Source organism: Trachinotus anak, unplaced genomic scaffold, assembly GCF_046630095.1.
Source record: "Trachinotus anak isolate AG129_WGS33_773 ecotype Australia unplaced genomic scaffold, CSIRO_AGI_Tana_v1 ptg000018l, whole genome shotgun sequence".
Classification (NCBI taxonomy): Eukaryota; Metazoa; Chordata; class Actinopteri; order Carangiformes; family Carangidae; genus Trachinotus; species Trachinotus anak.
In genome coordinates, this window is record NW_027273869.1 from 20,208,618 (window position 1) to 20,227,500 (window position 18,883).

General features: G+C 45.5%; 1 protein-coding gene and 2 non-coding genes across 4 annotated transcripts; all 3 read left to right on the plus strand.

Annotated features, from left to right (window-relative positions):
* Positions 1 to 678: 678 nt before the first annotated feature.
* pthlha (parathyroid hormone-like hormone a) lies at positions 679 to 17,155 on the plus strand. Of its 2 annotated transcripts, none has more exons than XM_071502679.1 (4): positions 679 to 935; positions 10,172 to 10,292; positions 15,523 to 16,059; positions 16,451 to 17,155. In XM_071502679.1, the coding sequence occupies exons 2-3, from the start codon at positions 10,186 to 10,188 to the stop codon at positions 16,034 to 16,036; spliced, it is 621 nt and encodes a 206-aa protein (XP_071358780.1). In that variant the 5' UTR covers positions 679 to 935; positions 10,172 to 10,185; the 3' UTR covers positions 16,037 to 16,059; positions 16,451 to 17,155. The 2 variants fall into 2 exon arrangements, with proteins under 2 accessions (XP_071358780.1, XP_071358779.1); XM_071502678.1 differs by lacking the exon at positions 679 to 935 and adding an exon at positions 9,389 to 9,877.
* On the plus strand, positions 13,756 to 13,828 carry trnat-ugu (transfer RNA threonine (anticodon UGU)). The gene has a single exon. It is a non-coding gene; the product is annotated as a tRNA-Thr (tRNA).
* Positions 14,103 to 14,175, plus strand: trnat-ugu (transfer RNA threonine (anticodon UGU)). The gene has a single exon. It is a non-coding gene; the product is annotated as a tRNA-Thr (tRNA).
* Positions 17,156 to 18,883: the final 1,728 nt, after the last annotated feature.

Sequence of the window (18,883 nt, forward strand, 5' to 3'; positions counted from 1 at the left end):
AAGGAGCGTTCACAACCCCAAACCATGACCCTCTGCTAAACATAGAGAACCTCAGACCAGATGGCACAACTGGAAACTAGCGCTTTGCTTTCGTGTTGGAGATTAGGAGGGATGCTACGCAAGCAGGGGTGGGCGTGATGGACAAAACCTCTACTACCATGTTTTGGAGAGATGTGCTCAGTGAAACAAGTCTGGCAGCAGCAGGTCGTTACCAAACACAGTAGAATTAAATTGAGACAAAAACACAGGAGAGAGACAAAAACAGAGACGACACCAACCTCCACTGCTCTGGCTGCACATTGTTTTCACTGTTGGCTTCTAAATTATTACATTAATCTGCCCAAGTAAAGTTTAGGTAGGTGCAGAAACAACATTGTAAGGTTGGATTTAACATGTCGGTTTTATTGCCACCCCTCAGTGACGTGCAGAGGAGTGAAAAACTCTGAGGAGGTTCATTCTGAAGCAAAGTGAGAGGACGGCAACCAATAAAACCACAACTGGTTAACAGCAGAATTTACCGAACACAGCCAGGAGCAGTCACATGTGTCATTAGTGCTGATCTGAGCCGAAGCTGTGGTGTTTGTGAGGGAAGGAAAAGGACGGAGGAAAGGGGATGTGGGAGGGAGGGAAGAGCAGATAGAGTGAGTAAGTTCATCCACCTAATTACATATGCAGCTTCATGGATTCCTCTGCTACGGTGAGGCAGTGGTGATGACCGGCGTGTGATGTCAGCAGGAGGGCTTAACCTCCTGTTTAAAAAGCTTTTCGAACCTTCACAGCCAAGCAAAGAGAGAGAGACTCTCCAGCAGCCTGAAGACACCAGAGGACCAGCTTCTCCTCAGAGGAACAACTAACCACCCAGAGTCAGGACGTGTGATTATTTTCAACAACTTCTCTGGATCCGTGATATTAAGGAGCCAGGAGCCCTGACAGAGGTAAGACTGAGCTGCATCAGAGGAAAACATGTTCTGTTGGAAGCAGTGATCTGTGATTTAGCAGAATCTCAACCTCATATAAACACATGTCTGTGAGCTAAAGAACCTGCAGAGTGAGACGTCCTAACACGTCTGAAATCTTTGGTCACATCCAGACAAACCTGGGATGTGGAAACCCAGCAGAACTCAGCGAGACCCAGACCCAGTGGGGCTGATCGGTCCAGGTCTGGGTCTGGCTTCAGGAACCAGGAGCAGGGTGCAGAGTTTGGGTTGTTGTGATGTTGAGCTGCATTTTAGGAGGCGACTGCTCGTGTTGTAAAGAGAACTGGGCCCAATAAAAGAAACACTGAGCTCCTTTAGAGATTATAGTGAAAATCTTACACAGTCTTCATTGTACAGGTTTCATTCTCAATAATTAACAGCATTTACAGCTTTTTTCAAACTTCTTTAACTGAGTAGTTTTTATTGTATAAAATATCACAGTTTACCAGAACAAGGTGACTTCTTCACACTGATGGTTTTGTCTGATTAACGAGTAAAAAAAGTATTTTAATTAATTCAACATTATAGAAAATAGAGAAAACAACACATGTACAAACTGGAACCAGACATTTACTGTACAAACAATTAAATCTCAAACAGGCTCCACATCATCTTATTTTTATGAGCATTGACTTTGTTACTTTTTATTATCAACTTTTTTCTGTCAGTTGTCCTCTGAGGTTAGCATAGTTAGCTTCACTAGGCTAATAGATTTATTTCTAAGGTTATACCCCAGCTACTGCAAAACACCTACAATAGTTACAATAATTTTTAAATAATTATTAAATTAAAAATTTACAATAAAGTCATGTTCAAGCGGTTGTTTCCAACACTAATATATTACAAAAGTTTTATTTATTACTTTGTGTTACACCAAAAATGTTCTTTACTAGTGTAAATGACTTGTAAATAATTAGACGCCATTCAACAGAGTTAAATGTATTTTCATATTTCAGTGCATTTCCATCACAGAAACATCCAGTGAATGTTTTTAATGTTGTTCAGTTGGTCCCTCAAACACCTCAAAAATATCTTTTCATATTTTCACTGTTGTTTCCAACATTGTTCCGTTTCTCCAACAAGTTTGATGAATGTATTTTCGTGCAGTTTCGAGGGTTTCTGAAAAAAAAAAAGTTCTCCATCAGCTTGTTTGGACAAGAGGACACTGATCCGTCCCTCCCCTATAATCTGAACTGAAAACAAGGCGGCCTGTGGTTTCACACCTTCCCTGACAGATACTTCTCAGCAGGTCTCAGCCAAAGTATCATAAAGCCTCAGTGTTTAATGTCTCCAGTGTCTCCTTTTAAATGCTAATCAGATCATAAGCCTGAGCCCAGAAAGGCTGCTGCGACTGTTAGTGAGTAAAAACTGCTCGAAACCACGTTCGGTCCCTTCATGTTCGACTCCAGCTCTCTGGCAGCAGAGCTGGAACCATAATCAGATCTAATTGAGCGCAGGGATGTGATTGTCTCAGTGGGATCCAAGAGTGACACACCAGCAGATTATGTACACCCATCTGGTGACATCTGCAAAAGTCACTCAGAGACATGGAGGCAGACAGACTGCAGGCGCCTTCCCCTCCTCTCTGAGCCCCGCGGCCGCTCGCCGCTGCAGCTTCATCTGCCACGGAGACAGATACGAAGACGTTCTCTGAGTGCCGCTGCTCCACTCTCCTTACTGCTAAATATCTTATAACTCTTCTGATCTCTTTAATTTCACTGATGTGTCGTCTAAACACTGATGGTGAAGTGCTGACTGCTGAGTTCACACTTCTGCCTCCTGTTAAACTCTGTCCTCTTATATTCAGACATTTAAATCACAGTCACACGTTAGTCAGTTAATTGATTAGTTGATTGAAGGGAAAAATTTATTGGCTAATCCCTGATGAAACAACCGATGATGAAGGCAGCGTCGCCCTGGTTCCACTGGGACTTCTTCACTTCTTTAAATGAAGCAAACAGGAAACAAACATCAGAGGTAGCAGTGTGTCTGGTCTGGATCGACCGGGTCCAGGAACACATCATGTCACATGGTCCCAGGGTCAGACTGAGGAGCAGAAAACCTCTGAGAGTCTCTGCTGCAGCTTTCAGTGCACAACTCCAACCAATTACTATTTGTGGTTGCACAGCGGTGGTGGAGCATGTGTTCCTGTGGTGGGCGAGTGTTGTATAATGTGAATGAGAGTAAGAGAAGAGGGAGAGAGGGCGAAGGAGAAAAACTCTGACTTTATTTTAATGTCACTAAGTGTTTCTGTCCATCCAGGTCCAAAAAATCCGTTCCTGAATTCCTGTGTTGAAATATGTGTATGGGGCTGCAGAGACGGGGGCGGGGGGGTTGGAGGGAAGCCCGAGCTTTAGATGATGGAGAGGAAGGCCACCTCTGAGAGGGAGCCAGACGTCTCATGGTCTCTTCATCATCCGTCACCAACAACAACAGACTGAGCCTCGTTTACACAGAGAAACATCTCACAGCAACGTCGTCGGATTCAGAGCTTCACAAACACCAGCTCAGTGTTTTCACAGTGAAACGTCTCAGAACTGATGAAATTATCGAAGCTTGCAAGTTGAAAAGTTGGTGAAAAGGCCGGAGTTTCTTTTTCTGAGGAAGATTTTCTGATTGGAGGAGAACAATGATTTTATTATTGATCAACCTGCCAAATAATCTCAGCTAATAAATCGTTGATTAAATAAATTGTAAAAAAAACTCTCAAACATCTTGTTGTGTCCAAACGAATGTTCACAGCACAGATACATTCCTTTAAAAGGACGGAGAGGAGCAGCCGCAGCAAACTGTGATTTTCTGCTGAGTTCGAATGGTTCTGCCGTTCTGCAGCGAGAACCTCATAAAGAGAACGAGCTGTGACCTGACGGGGGGGGACGTCCCCTCATATCGGTGTGGGGGCCTCAGGATGGAGCTGGTGGCAGAGTCAGGACCCCTGATGCGGGGGGGGGTGCTAACAGTACAAGCCTTTGTGTGGAGAATTGTTTTCAAAAGGAGAGAGGCAGGAGAGGTGGGGGGGTGCGGTCGCAAAGATTAAAAGCGGACATTTGTTTTGTGTATGTGGTGCTCTGCCAAAAAGCAGCAATTTTCTATGAATCTAAAACAGCTTTCCTGGCTCGGCCCCCGCGGCCCCCGCTGCCAGGAAAACACAGTTCTCTTCTTCTACCTGTTTATGTGCAGGTAAAGTGGCTTCGCTCCGCCAAAGCACACGAGGCGCTTCTCTCCAGCCGAGTTCACTGCACAGGGTGGGCGTGGTCCGAAGGTCGGAGGCAGGTAGCCTGTCCCTCCACTGATCCCTGACACTCCTGCTTTGTTCTCCCGTATTAAACGAATCCTCTGGACTCCGTGTTCCTGAACCTGCTCCAGCTCATAAACCAGAGGGAACTCAACTAATTTGCAGACAAACTGGGGGAAAAACTAGTCCCATGGTTCAGCCTGGCACTAATCATTCACCATCAGAATGCAGGATTTTTATAGCAGATGATGACTGGGGAGGGAACAATGGATCCTGTTTATGATCACTAATGAATGAAAAGAGCAGCTGAGAGCTCTGTTGCATCACCACATCCAGCCCTGGTGCTGGCAGCCGCCACGTTCACTGAAATAATGTGTTCATTGTGCACTTTTCATGTTCATACAGTGACCTTTACAGCGAAGCTGCTGCTTCTGGGTAAAAACCAAGGACGCATCAATAGACCAACAACAGCCAATCAGAGGGTTCGAGATAATTGAGTAAATTGAACACACAGTGTGACTCAACTCAGCCAGTTAGTGATGAGTCAGAGTACGTACTGTAGGGAAGTCCTTATAAACTATATAAGTTTATAACACCCCCCCCCCCCCCCCCCCCCCCCAGAAGAACAGTCATCCTTACCCCTCAGACTGTTCATAATGTCAGTGAGCGAGCTGACGGGGGGGGTCCTGATGTTAATGGAAGATATATAAAATCTCCTCCAGAGTTTTCAGATATTTTCTCGTCTTGTTTCCCCGGCAACAGTTTCAATAATTGATTAATCGTGTTATCTGTGGGTGTTTGTGGCCTCGGGGGAAGGTTCCCTGACCCTGACCCTGGTGTGAAGGGGGGTGGTTTCTCCTCGGACCCAGTTCAGGGTCGTATCTCATAGAAGGAGAAAATGAAATCAGACGCTCTGGTCTACGGAGGACCTTCACTTTGTCACCAGCTGTTCCCGCCTTATTGTTCTGTCGCACAGCGCCCTCCTGTTGCCTAGCAACCGTAAGAACACTTAACTTTTTTCCACAAAAAGTTGAGGTTGTAAGTCGTTCAGTAAGAGAAGGACGCACCTGAAGGAGCCTTTAAAGGGGACAGTGTAGTGGCGCCGCTGGGGCCCAGCTGGTCTGGAATCAGCCTCCGAAGGACGAGGCTGCAGTTTGTCTAAAAGCATCCAACAATCTGAGGAATCATCACACAACAAATCCACACTTCATGACCTTACTAAAGCACAAGTTTCCTGAGTTAACCTCCACTCACAGGAGCCCCCCCCGTCTGAAGAGCCGTCAGACTGCAGGCAGCAGCCCCCCCCACTCTGACTGACACGTGTTGAAATATCAGCAATGTGTTCCAGCTGTCGCCTCCGACAATTAAGACCAGACCTGTGAGAGAGAAGCAGCCCCACACACACTGAACGGGTCTTATCTCTGCGGCATGACCCCCCCAAAAAATCTGTGTGGAAATCATTTGTGGGAAAAAATGTTTACACAAGCAACGTGGCATCAACATTTCACATGAGATTTATGTGTAATTGTACAAGTTTTTTGTGACGACTGGGTTTGAAACATGTTTAGAAACAACGGTCCTGTGATTAATGCGACTCAGGTTTCAGCCAGTCGACGTCTTTGTGTTGCAGACTTCACACAAAGGCTTTCTGTGCTTTCTGTTGGGACTGTGGAATGTGAGTGTGTTGAATAATTGATTTGTTTAAAAAAAAAATCTTAACCCAAGTTCCACTCACTAACTTTTCCCAGAGCTTTGAACTGCATCTCAGAGTCGGCTCCGCTGCCCTGGAAAGATCTGGTTCTGAATGAGCCCGGAGTCCTGTCGGCCTCCAGCAGAGCGGCAGCGCTCGGCCCCCAGGGCAAACAACAACATCATCATCCTGATGATTATTGGCTCTTAAAGCCTCATCAGTGAAGTTTGACCAGAGATGAGGATGGGGGTCGGATGGGGGTCGGACGGGGGTCGGACGGGGGTCGCTGCCGTTATAATGAACATGTATGAAGCTGTAGTTGTTGAGATGTTTTCATCTGCATTAACTGGACTCTACATTTCACTCACTGGTTCATGAACTTCATCACTGGAAGAGATGAACGTCAAACTCACTGCATGGATCTTAGTTGTGACTTAAAAAAAGGAAAACACCTTATAAAACGGAGGATTTCTTCCTCACAGCGTCCACACAGCTGCGATTCCATCACACCAGTGTGGTTCAGTTCTGGTTCTGTGAAGATCCACTTGAAGGTCTGATCTGATGATCACACCTGTCGTCCTCACCTGACCTGCAGGTCAGAAACGGAAAAACAGATTCACTCACTTTACTTTAGGATTATTTCCATTTCGTGCTGCAGGAAACTTCAACTTCACTACAACTAAGAATGAAACATACGTTTAAATAAAATGCAGCATGTTGTGAAGATTAAACCTGTCGCCATCAACCCTGCAGAACAAACACTAGCCCCTCCCTCTGAACGTCTATCATGGCTTCATCTGAATAACTGTTGAATATGAATCAGAATTGAGTTTTGTCTCAGTTTAAATCACCTGGTTTACCTGGAGCTGCACCTGGAGCCTCAGACTCAGGATTAATTATTGTACCGTGCACAGAGGACGACTCTCTGCAAAACTATTTTCACTTTTAAATCTTCAGATACACTTAAAGTAGGATTTTAAATGCAGTACTTTCAGTTGTTATGAAGTATTTTTTACATTATTGTCCAGGTTTTTTCACTCCCAGCTCAGATCCGTGTTCCAGCCTTCACTGACTGCTCAGTGCTGCAGTAGGTGGTCGGGACAGGTACAGAGGAGACCACTCCTGCTCAGCTGTGCTGTGATGTTATGACTGAAGCGTTGCTGAGGAACTGAAGTGACCATGTTCCTGCAGAAAAACTAACATGTATCAGGGTCTTTGATCAGGACTGACTCTGGACCACAGACTGGGGAAGGATTATGCTTCTTATTTAAGGTTTGTGAACCTGCCAAGGAAGATTTGAGTTCAGTCGTCTTCTGTGCTTTTTAATACACAAACTACAAACATAGCACCAGGCTAATAAATGCAGCACAGTATGAGAGGTTATATAAGAGCCCGCTGAGCCACAGAGCAGTGACAGTGTTGGTGGTCTGAGGCTTTTAAGTGTGAAAGTGTTTGATCCACACATGAGGAATGTTTCCACCCAGAGTGGCTCTCTACATGATTCGATTAGATCAGATTAGATCAGATTAGATTCCTGCAACAATCTCTGTGAGCTGCTGAGGCGTCCGATGGAAATAAGTGTTCCAGATGAAAACAGTTCATTACAGCAGGACAGCAGGCTGATGACAGAGTTACAGGTCAGGAGACGCTGACCTGCAGATTCACGTCCTGTGACGCTCAGACATCTACAGGGAAGAGAAATCATCTCTGTGTTGGAGGCTGTTCAGGCTCAGAGACATTGTTGAAAAGCAAACTGGGTCTGATTGTTTTGGACAGCTGCAATATTTTCATATTTTTATATTTTCCAATAGAGTGTTTTTCTGACAGGAACCAGCAGTAAAGTTGCTTCTGTCACAGGAACAGCTTCAGTATCTTGTTATCTGGAGATATTTGAATGAGTTTTTATGTGTGGTGCTAACAGTTAGCTGAAGCTAAAGCTACTTAATGGGGCTTGGGGTGTGGTTGTGACATCACAAAGTTCCAGAAGTCCTGACGCCTGGTTTTAAGGCTCAGTGTCTGAATACAGGCTGTGTGCATTTCTCTGTGGACTGAGGCTTTGATACTTTCACAGTATTAATATAGAACCTAGACCTGCTTTATAATCACAAACACATGGACATCTACCTTTAGACTGGATGGAGCTTTAAAATCAGCTTTTTCCGTGTCCTCACTTTGAATGAATCTTTGTACCTGTTTTCAGATTCAGAACCACAGTTTCTACAAAGCTGACAAACTTTCTCTAAACTGCTCCTCCTCCGTGGAGACTCTTTTTTGCTGCATGCCCATGTACATCATGACACTGCTGACAGTTCAGGGTCCAGCCTGCCAGACCTCATCACCTCTGTTCACATTCAGCCTGGTGCCTGGGGGCCAAGCGTTACGACCTGTGCACAGACCCACCTGAGTCTTCGGGCCTGCACTGAGCGTATAAAGGCCAGTGATGGCCCACAGTCACGGCCGAGACTTCCACTCAGACCAGGTGTCACTGAGCATCAGACAGAAAAGACCCCCAGGGCCACTCACAGTGACGGGGTCAACAACCTGCAGGTTCAGGTTCATGTTTCACCAGTTCCCACAGTCTGAGTTTGGTTCAATTGGTTTGAATTTCAGTAAAATTAAAAAAAAAACTCAGCTTTTGTGGAGTTTAACAAGCACAAATGTAATAATTGAAGAATAATTCGAGACAGTCGAGACACGATGTCTACACATCTGCACTGAAAACTTCATCCATTTAATACGTCTGAATGAAAATCCCTCCAGACTTCAGACGTGTTTCTCTGTCCCTGGTTTCCACTGTAGATTTCCAGTCGTCTGCCTCTCAGCTGGGATCGGCTCCCTGGGGCCAGTCACAGCAGGGGCCCCGACTGGATTGTGGAAAAAAATTGTTTCCATCTCAGTTTTGTTGAACATTTTGTTTAATTGTCTGAAAAATCTCCTCATGCGAGGGTAGAAATTATTTTGCGACATTTGAGTTTTTTTTAATTCACGTTTCCGTTACTTGTTTTTAAGTTTGCAGTTTCAAATGACACATTAAGCAGGTTAATGGAAACACTCTTAGTGTCTTTATATCCAATAATTACAGTAGTGTAGTTCTTGTTGTGCCTTTGTTTTTGTGTGTCAACTTTAGTCTTGTTGTAATTAAATTTAGTCTAAGTTGTCGTCACTGTGCTTGTTTGTCGTCTTTGTCTCTGAGTGTGAAACAGAAATATTCACAGTCACATTAATAACTGGGCTGTTTTTCTTCAGCACATTAAAAGTTGATGTTTTTTAGATGATTTTCTTCAGCCTGAAGTTGTCAACATGAACCAGTGTCTGTACAGTAACTGGCCCCGGAGCTGCAGCTGTGGACCCACACTGTGCTGCTCGAGCGCCACCTTCCTGCCTGCTTTTTGTTATCCGCTCCTCACACACACACACACACACACACACACACACACACACTCTCTCTCTCTCTCTCTCTCTCTCTCTCTCTCTCTCTCTCTCTCTCTCTCAGTGGGCAGAGACATCATGGAGGCCCTCCTCTTTGTTAATAAGTCCTCCCCTTCCCTTCGCCTCTGACCTGCTCAGGCTCTCAGGCAGCATGCAGCAAGCGTTCCCATCAGAGCGACCTGCAGCAGCCACAGCAGCAGCAGCAGTGCAGCCTCAGCTCGTCCCGCCGCTGCCTGCCCCCCCATCACTCTAACACTCACCTTTGACCGCAGCACACCTGGAGGACCGCGGGCTGGACTTGACTCTGACTTTAAGGAATTTTTACACTGAGGAACTTAAAGAGTAAAGAGCAGCTCCTGGATGTGTTTTGGTCTGTGGGGATTTTTTTTCCCCCGTTCCCAAGGTGTCATCACCTGGATTGTCTCCGGAGACTTTTCTTATTCATGGTGGAAAGTCAGACTGGAAAGTCTGAGAAAGGACACTGAGTGAATTCATTTTCTTCCTGCTTCCTTATCTTTTTCCGTGTGGGACAGACACTGTGGGAAAGTAAGTTTCCCATCAACCCCCCCTCCTTTTTCTTTTTGGTTTGGTTTGTTTAATTTCAGCTTTGTTGTGGCTTAATTTGGAATTTGCAGTGAAACATGCTGGACTGGTTTGTGTAGCCGTCTAGTCTGCAGAGTGTGAAGTGAAGCAGGGTTAATCATTTCAACAACTGGGACTCAGAGAAAATCTCCCCCAGTTGGCAGCCTGTCAGCCTCAGGGAGAAGTGGTGCGTTGTGAGCCGAAGCGGTTCAGGTGTAAACAGATGCGTTTTCAGCTTGTGTGTTTGTTTCTTCACAGATCTCGTCTCCAGGATGTTCTGCTCCAGGAGAGTCCTGCAGCAGTGGTGCTTCGCTCTGTTCCTGCTCTGCTCTCCGGTGCCGCACTTCGGACGACCAATTGATGCCCTGAGCCACAGAATGTAAGTCTGGATTTCATTTATATGACTTTTAACTCTGTTTTCTCTGCAGCGCTGTTGGTGTGTGTTCTGGACGTGGCGGCTCAGGAATGCTGCAGACCGGATAAACTTTCAGATAATTTTTTTTCCGATATTTGGAAGTTGTCTTTTGGTTTATTTCCACGCTGCGCTCCCCCCTGCATGGTGGGCGAGCACAGGCTGGAAAATGTGTTCATTTGTGAAACGTGCCGGCAGCTGTTTAGTTAGCTCTCGCCCACCTGTGTGTTTACCTTCAGCAGAAACCGTGTGTGTGTGATAAACTCCCAGCAGCCCGGCTGACCCCCCCCCAGCCAGGGCTGGGGGACGTAGAATGTTTTTGCTGTTGTTCCTCGTCATCAGACGTGTTCAGGGCCTGGACAGATGCAGACTGTCCTCGTCTCTCTAACACCCTCCGCCTGCCGGTGTCCATCCCGGGACAAAGACTGAGTCTTTGCTCAGGAGGGAAATGAATAATGCTGATGTTCGGCTCGGCCGTGGACCAAACCAAACCTGCTGCTCCTGCTGAGGTGTTTGATGCCAAGCAGAATAAATGTTCTTTCAAGTTGTTAGGCCAGAATGCTAAACACACTTTGGGAGCTTTTTCCCTTTGGAAAGATAATATCGCTGAGACAGTTTTTGGATGTAATCAGGTTTTAATGAAGCAGGGAGAGGATGCCCTGAGAGCAGCCTGGTTTCTCCGGTTCAGAAACAATCTGTGCGGAGGATTTTCTCCTCGAAACTTGTGGCCTCTCTGACTGAATTAAGCCCAGAGTCTCGGTGGAGAGAGATCACATCTGAAATGCATTTTGGTGGCAGCCGTTGGAGTTTGGAGCCCGGCTGCTGAAGGAAGAGCGTCGAGTCTTTACAGTGATTCAAACCGTGTGTTGTCCAGGTTTACGAACGTTAACGGGTTCCAGCAGTTTCCACACTGGGGACAGGAGACTGTCTCAGTGTGTGTGGGGCCCGTCAGGCTCGTGTCGGGGGAAACAGACCTACACCCGTCGTGTGATATGCACTTAATAGGATTTCGGGACGGGGTTAACGCCACCTGAGTGGAAAGGAAAACACGGGCGCGATGAAAACCGTGAGGTAAAAATCACACAGCGGTGGACGCTGGTGACCTTTGACCCTCCTTCATCTGCTGCTGCGGTCTGCGATCAGAAAGAGGCCGGTGTTTCAGGCTGGATCTCGTGTTTTTTAGGTTTTGGGAAATTAGATTTAACTTGAATTAGTGCAGAGAAAAACTGTGCAGTGAAGTTACAGATGTTAGAGAGGGTGGTCCCGACCCGCTGGCTCCCGCTCAAACTCCAGTCAACACAGGGGCTGGGCATCGCACGAAACTTTCCAACACTCGCAGGTCGACAACAAGTCGGCGACTAATTCATTAGCAGACAGAAGGAAAAGTAACTGGCTGATACTTTGACGTTCGGTTAATCGTCTGATGTTTCTCTGCTTCTCTGTCTTTACGGCTCAGTCTAATGAATGTTTGTGGGACGACTGAAGACGACACTTTCTCATGAGGCTGATTAATCAATAATGTTTAATATGTGAAATAATATTTGACACTATTTTGAAACCTCGAGGAAAACACACGTTTTCAGAATGTTTCTTAAATAAAAAAATTAAACTGTCTGAAACTTTAATTTAAATCAGGAGCTGGGATCAAAGAAATTTAACTGTCGGAGCCAACGTTCGAAACTTCTCAGTGTTTGATGATTAGAGACAATTCAGTCTGTGGCTCGCTCTCTCTCTCTCTCTGTTGCTCTCTCTCTCTCTCTCTCTCTCTCTGTCGCTCTCTCTCTCTGTCTCTCTCTCTCTCTCTGTCGCTCTCTCTCTGTCGCTCTCTCTCTCTCTGTCGCTCTCTCTCTGTCGCTCTCTCTCTCTGTCGCTCTCTCTCTCTGTCGCTCTCTCTGTCTCTCTCGCTCTCTGTTGCTCTCTCTGTCGCTCTCTCTCTCTCTCTCTGTCTCTCTCTCTCTCTCTGTCTGTCTCTCTCTGTCGCTCTCTCTCTCTGTCGCTCTCTCTCCCTCTCTCTCTCTCTCCCTCCCTCTCTCTCTCCCTCTGTCTCTCTCCCTCCCTCCCTCTCTCTCTCCCTCTCCCTCTCTCCCTCTCTCTCTCCCTCTCCCTCTCCCTCTCTCTCTCCCTCTCCCTCTCCCTCTCTCTCCCTCTCTCTCTCCCTCTCTCTCTCTCCCTCCCTCTCCCTCTCTCTCTCTTTCTCTCCCTCTCTCTCCCTCTCTCTCTCCCTCTCTCTCTCCCTCTCCCTCTCTCTCTCCCTCCCTCTCTCCCTCTCTCTCCCTCTCTCTCTCCCTCTCCCTCTCCCTCTCCCTCTCTCTCCCTCTCCCTCTCTCTCCCTCTCTCTCTCTCTCTCTCTCCCTCCCTCTCTCTCTCCCTCCCTCCCTCTCTCTCTCTCTCTCTCTCTTCCCTCTCAGATGTTTATTTTGAATATTTTAGGCCTGAAACACTGAAATGTTTCAGTTTTTCACCTGGAAAAAAGATGAGAGAAGTTTTCTGTCCAGTTCTTCAGGGTGTGAGTCCTGAACCTCCAGAACCAGAACCAGAGCCCCCCCCCCACCCAGCCCTGTTAGAGAACAGTAACCTGTAACACATATCAAACATCAGGCTCCTGCATCATGTGCCGGGGGCCCGTACCTGGCCCCGGGCCCCTGGGCCCCCAGGGGAAATGACACGGAGCCGGTTTGAGGAAAGACTCCTGTCCCACAGAGAGGAGCAGTGGACCTCAGGTGGGCCGCCGGAGTCCCGCCCCCTCATGTTGGCTGTCTCCTCAGTCCTGTGATTGACAGGAAATATGTGTCTGCTCTGATAATTCTGCAGAAACGCTCTGACGCTGCAGGAGCTGAAGAAGACTCTTTATTCTTGAGGCTTTGTCAGTTGAAATGTTTTTCCTTTTAGCTTCAGTCTCCTGCTGGACAACAGGCCCTGCTGTAAAAGCTCCCTTCATGAATCCAAATCAAACAGTAAATCATTTCTACACCTTCTCCTCCAGATAAAACTGACCTCTGCAGAGCATCATGGGAAACTCTGCAGCTCCAATCAGCTGCCGGTATCTCCCACTGAAGCCGGCGTGTTTGTGTGCTCGGACACCTGAGGTGTTTGGCCGGCGCTGCGGCTCCGTGGTTCCCAGACTCCGAGCCGAGCCCTCAGTGTTTGTCTAAGAGTTAAGACTCTGAGAAACACGACACCAGCAAAGCAAAGCCCTGCACTGACAGCAGGTCAGCATCAGCTGATCCGGAGCCGGACTCGGGTCTGCAGCCCTCGGGTCAGTCAGGACAAACGGCTCGGTGCCGGTTCTGCGCTGTTCGTCCCGTTTATCTGACTGATGTGTGTGACCCAGTTGCATCATGGGATTGGAGATGTCAGTGAAGATCAGTGGAGTCGTGTTGGGTGCAGTTTTCTGTGCACACAGCACCACCCCCTGGCCCGCAGCAGGCAGGGCTCCATAGCTCAGGGGTTAGAGCACTGGTCTTGTAAACCAGGGGTCGCGAGTTCAAATCTCGCTGGGGCCTCAACTTTTTTAATGTTTTAGTTTTAATGTTTTAGTTTTAAATCTTTTCTGTTTTAAATGTGTCAGTGATTTCAGCTCGAATCTTAAAGTACAGGTGGAAACGAGTCTCCTCCCACTGATCCCGCAGGATGTGAGGGTGTAGTTGTAGGTGAAACAGATTCATCGTGATTTAATGTTTCTTTAGTTCTTCTGCAGATTTTATCGTCATGTGATCAATTAACGTCGTTTCCACTGATCTTTGAAATAATGCTGCGGGTTCTCAATTGGTCACACCTGGCTCCATAGCTCAGGGGTTAGAGCACTGGTCTTGTAAACCAGGGGTCGCGAGTTCAAATCTCGCTGGGGCCTTCATCTGTTTTCAGCTCCTCTTCATCCTCCTCCTCCTCCTCACCTTCTGCTTGCAGGTGACACAGAGAGGTGATCGATATGTGAACACACGCGTCCTGAGGGGTTTTCTGTTGCCGTCTAACGAGCAGCATAAAGTGCTTCCTTCATTTGTTTTTGTAAAACAACTTTTTAGCACAATTTCTTTAGTTTTCACAGATTTGTCTTGAAGATATTTGCACACTTATAATAAATAAATCACCCACGTCACAGAATGTGGTTCACCAGTAGTTGGCGCTGCAGCAACATGATGTCTTGAAGTGCACAGAGAGAAAAGTGCTGGCTGCTCAGTTATTATCTGATGTGATTTAAATGTTCCCCAGAAATCAATAAATTTTATTACTGTGTCTAATTTAAAGCAGGTTTGAGTCCCAATGTAGTTTAGAACATATTTTAAAAAATAAAAGCCTCAGTGAAGGTTTTTCCTCTTGGACTCTTTGGAGTCAGTTTCATTAGAAGTTCAGAAATCAGAGTTCAGCCCCAGGCTTTGTTTTTTTTTTTTTTTTTTTTTTTTGGACCACAGTTAATTGGCGTGTAGCGTCTCTGGCCCAGAGTACCATGAATCTGCCAGTTAACATCCATATTAATGAAAAGTGAAGGGCCAAAGGTTTTGCTCACAAGTGCCACAGTCATAATGATGAACAATCAGAAGGAAAACTGGCATCTTCCAGTGAAAAGAAAAAGAGAGAGAACTCATCTGGACCTCCTCCGGCAGGGTGGAGATCTTCTGTATCACTTTTAACAACCCTGGAAACAAAGTCAGCTCCTGCGGTTCCATGAATCATGTCATTGCACTGCATGAATGCAACAGCTGAGTTATTGGGGAATATTGTCCAAGTTTTTTTAACCTCTTTAACTGCAGAGTAAAGAGAGGGTGAGCGGAAGCAAAGAAAGGATCTGTCAGTTCACCTAAATGTTAAAGACAAAAAATGTCTTTAAACATATGAAGACAAATAGGACGAAGCAAAAAAAAGTTCTAAAACTCAGCTACTGTTGCTCCTCTGCAGCTGCTCAGTGTGAAGCCTTCACTCGTTCATGCTCAGATTCATGTGCTCATGCTGCCCTCTGCTGGTCAATCTCCTGAACCTCCCAAATCCCAACTGAAAACTGAACCTTTGTTTAGAGTGCATGTATGTGGCAAGTGTCCACATACTTCTGGCCACTTAGTGTTCATTCAACCCTTTCCTCAATAAATCTAAATCCTGCTTTTTAAAGGCAAAGAACCATTTTTACACTCTTGAATTCACAGTTTCTCAGCAGGTGATGAAGGAACCGTCTGAATTAAATCTCCTGTCATGTCTTTTTTCACAGAAAACGCTCTGTGACTCACGCTCAGCTGATGCACGACAAAGGCCGGACGCTGCAGGACTTTAAGCGTCGCATGTGGCTGCAGGAGCTTTTGGACGAAGTCCACACGGCGGAGATCCGTGACCTTCCCGTCCGCACCACCGGAGGAGGTGGAAGCAGCAGTGGCGCTGGCGTCGGGCTGCCGGGGGTCAGCCTGGGCATCAACCTGAGTACCACCGGCAGCACCCTGCACTCCAAACCCCCCGGAGGAACCAAGAACCTTCCCATCAGCTTCAGGCTGGAGGAGGAGGAGGGCACCAACCTGCCACAGGAGACCAACAAGTCTCAGACGTACAAAGACGGCGTCCTCAAAGCGCCCAGCAAGAAGAAGAAGAAAGGGAGGTCCGGGAAGAGGAGGGAGGGAGAGAAGAGGAAGAGGAGGGCGCGTTCACTGGGGTGGAGGCTGGAGGAGGAACCCGGGAGTGGACTCCACCTGGAGTGGAGGTCTCTGCTGGGTCTGCAGAGGGCGCTGCTTTAAAACGCTGTCAGTCTCTGACAAAGGTGAGTCCACAGGTCAGTCACACAGTCATGAAACATCGTATTTCAACCTCAACACACGAAACCTCCTTCATTAATCTCAATCAGACGCTTCTCGAACAGAAACCCAGTTTCTGTAGATTAGATGGTTTAATCTGAACATTAAACTGGACGTGAGCCGGTTTGACTCGTCCTCTGCTGTCAGAAGGACACGTGTCCCGTGTGAGAGGAGAGGAAATCACACATTACAAGACTCCTCCTGCAAACTAACTTTCTGTCTTGTTTGTCTGACACCATGTTGTCATTGTAAAGAGCGTGTGCAGGGACATAATGTCACCATGGTAACTGATGTTTCTGACACTGACATAACATCAGCTGCTGATCTCACCTGTCGTTTCCTCTTCGTGTCTTACAGGAACCTTCGGACGGTTGCAGCGGACTCCTAAATACTCTCGTTACAGTCGTCTGTAATCGTGATTATTTGGAAAGAAATTGGAAAATATTTATTGTCTGTAAATATTCTAAATATAGCAGATTAGATAGCAGAATATGATAAAAAAAAACTTATTTGATGCTCTGTGGGGCAACAGATTTTAATCTTTGTGAATCCTTGCTTTTTTCTTTTTTTTTATTCCAATTATGTCAGATTTTTTTTGCGGTAATTTATTTTGTCTGAATGGTGTATTTATTTTGTAAATGTATCGAGGTGCTGCTGACCCTCTATATTTTTGTACCATAATGCACTTTAGATATATAAATATAAATATATATACCATTAATTTTGTTCATTGACTTGTTTTTGTGGTTGATTGAAATGAAGAAAAAACGACAGTCGTCATTCTGTGTCACTTTTCAGTTGGATTCTCGACCCTTCGCTCTGTTCACACGTCCAGTTTTTTGTTTCTTTGCTGCTGTTGTTCGGATGTTTTCGGCTGTTTGTCGTCTCACCTTTTTGTGTTGGACCCTCCTGCTGCCTTCACTGTCTCCGTTTCCTCCACGGCCCGCTCTCAATGCCAAAGTTCATATTTGTACATAAACCAAACACGGCTCGATATTGTTGTTTTTGGCACTTGCACTGAGATAAACACCTTGTACTGAACGGATTAAACATTTGACAGTAGCTCCTCTCAGTCTCTGTGTCTTTCATATCACATTCGGTTCATAGTAGAACATTAAAATAAGACCTCAGGGTTCTGTCCTGGCTCCTGATATTCTATCACATCTCATCTAACCCTCAGAATCTTCTGTGTTCTGTGAGTTTTTAAATCTACTGAAAATTGGATGGTGATCATTTTCTATTCATCTCCAGTGAAGTGATGAAATAACTTCAACCCTCTACTTAAAGCTGCAGTAATCTGTTCATCTGCCACCAGGGGGCAGATGAACAGATTACTGCTGAAGGAAGAGTTTGACAACAGTTGATTCATGGATTAGTCAGAAAATTAAATGACAACAATTTTGATGATCAAAGTTTTTTACACCACAATAAACTGAATATCTTTGGATTTTGGACAAAAGACGTCGCCTCATAGAGACACTGCTTTATAAACCAAAGTATTCATCAAAAAAATCATTAACAAGATTAACTGATAATGAAAATAATCATTAATTCTAAATCAAACTCTAACTTATAACTCTTCGTTGTGGTGTCCCCCAAGGTCCTGTCCTGGGTCCTCTTGTTTGTCCTGTATATGTTTCTCTCTAAGCAGATTTTATTTGACATGGACATCACAATTACAATTATAATTGACGAACCAGATGCATTGCTTGAGTGTGTTAGCATACATGCTAATTCTCAACACTTGTCCAAGGAAGGCTTTTGGGAAAAAATTATAATAATAACATAACAATAATGACAATAATAACATTAATAACAATAAAAACATAATAATGAAAGAACGCAGCACAATAGAAGGTAAAATGTTAAAATATAAAAACATACAAATATTAAATCATAGCTTCAGCTATACGTCACACTTAAGATTGAAAATATCACGACTGTCCAGTTTATATAACCTCTCCACACTGGTTAACCTCTAAACATGTAGCAGTCACTGATATTATCATTTATTAGTCATTTCTTTTTGTCTGTGTCCGGACCTGAATCAGAGCCTTCGTCATCGTTTTTGGTCTCATCACATCTCAGATATTAAAAAAGGTTGAAAACAATCAAAGCAGCAGAGTGTTAGTGAGTAGTTAGTTACTTTATTGTAGACAGCTGACGTCCTGTCTTCACCTCTGACCTCCAGCCTCCTGTTTTACTGAGTGTTACACAACCTCAGCCTCCTCAGATTCTCTCAGTTCCTCTGTGACTTTCAGCAGAAACTCAGCCTCTGTCTTCAGATGAAACGGCTCCTGGAAGTGAGCGAGGTTCCTCCAGCCTGAGTCACGCTGCTTCAGAAACAAGCAGCTCCACACACCAACACTCTGAAATTTTCCACTGACAGACGATCAAAAACCGAAAGCTGGACTCAGACATGTTTCCAACGCAGACTGAAACTCATCACTCAGCAGATTTTTCTCAGTCAGTAACGTTAGAGCATCAGTCATCTGTGGACTCAATAAAATGACTAAACCCAGCCCATTATATTATCCTCTTAATGCAACTGCCTGTACAAGAGTATAAACCTAATACTTCTCAAAATATTTGTGGCATTTAAGGGTCGTACGCACTAAAAAAAACACTGAAACTATTCTAAATGAAGGGAACATTGAAACAGATAATGGATTGTTTCTTTTCAAAGTGTCAAAAACATGTTTTTCCTGATGGCCCTGAACTCAGCAGCACATTGCTCAGCTCCTGCTGCTTCTCTAAACTGGCAGCTGATCTGAATCTACTGCAGGTAAC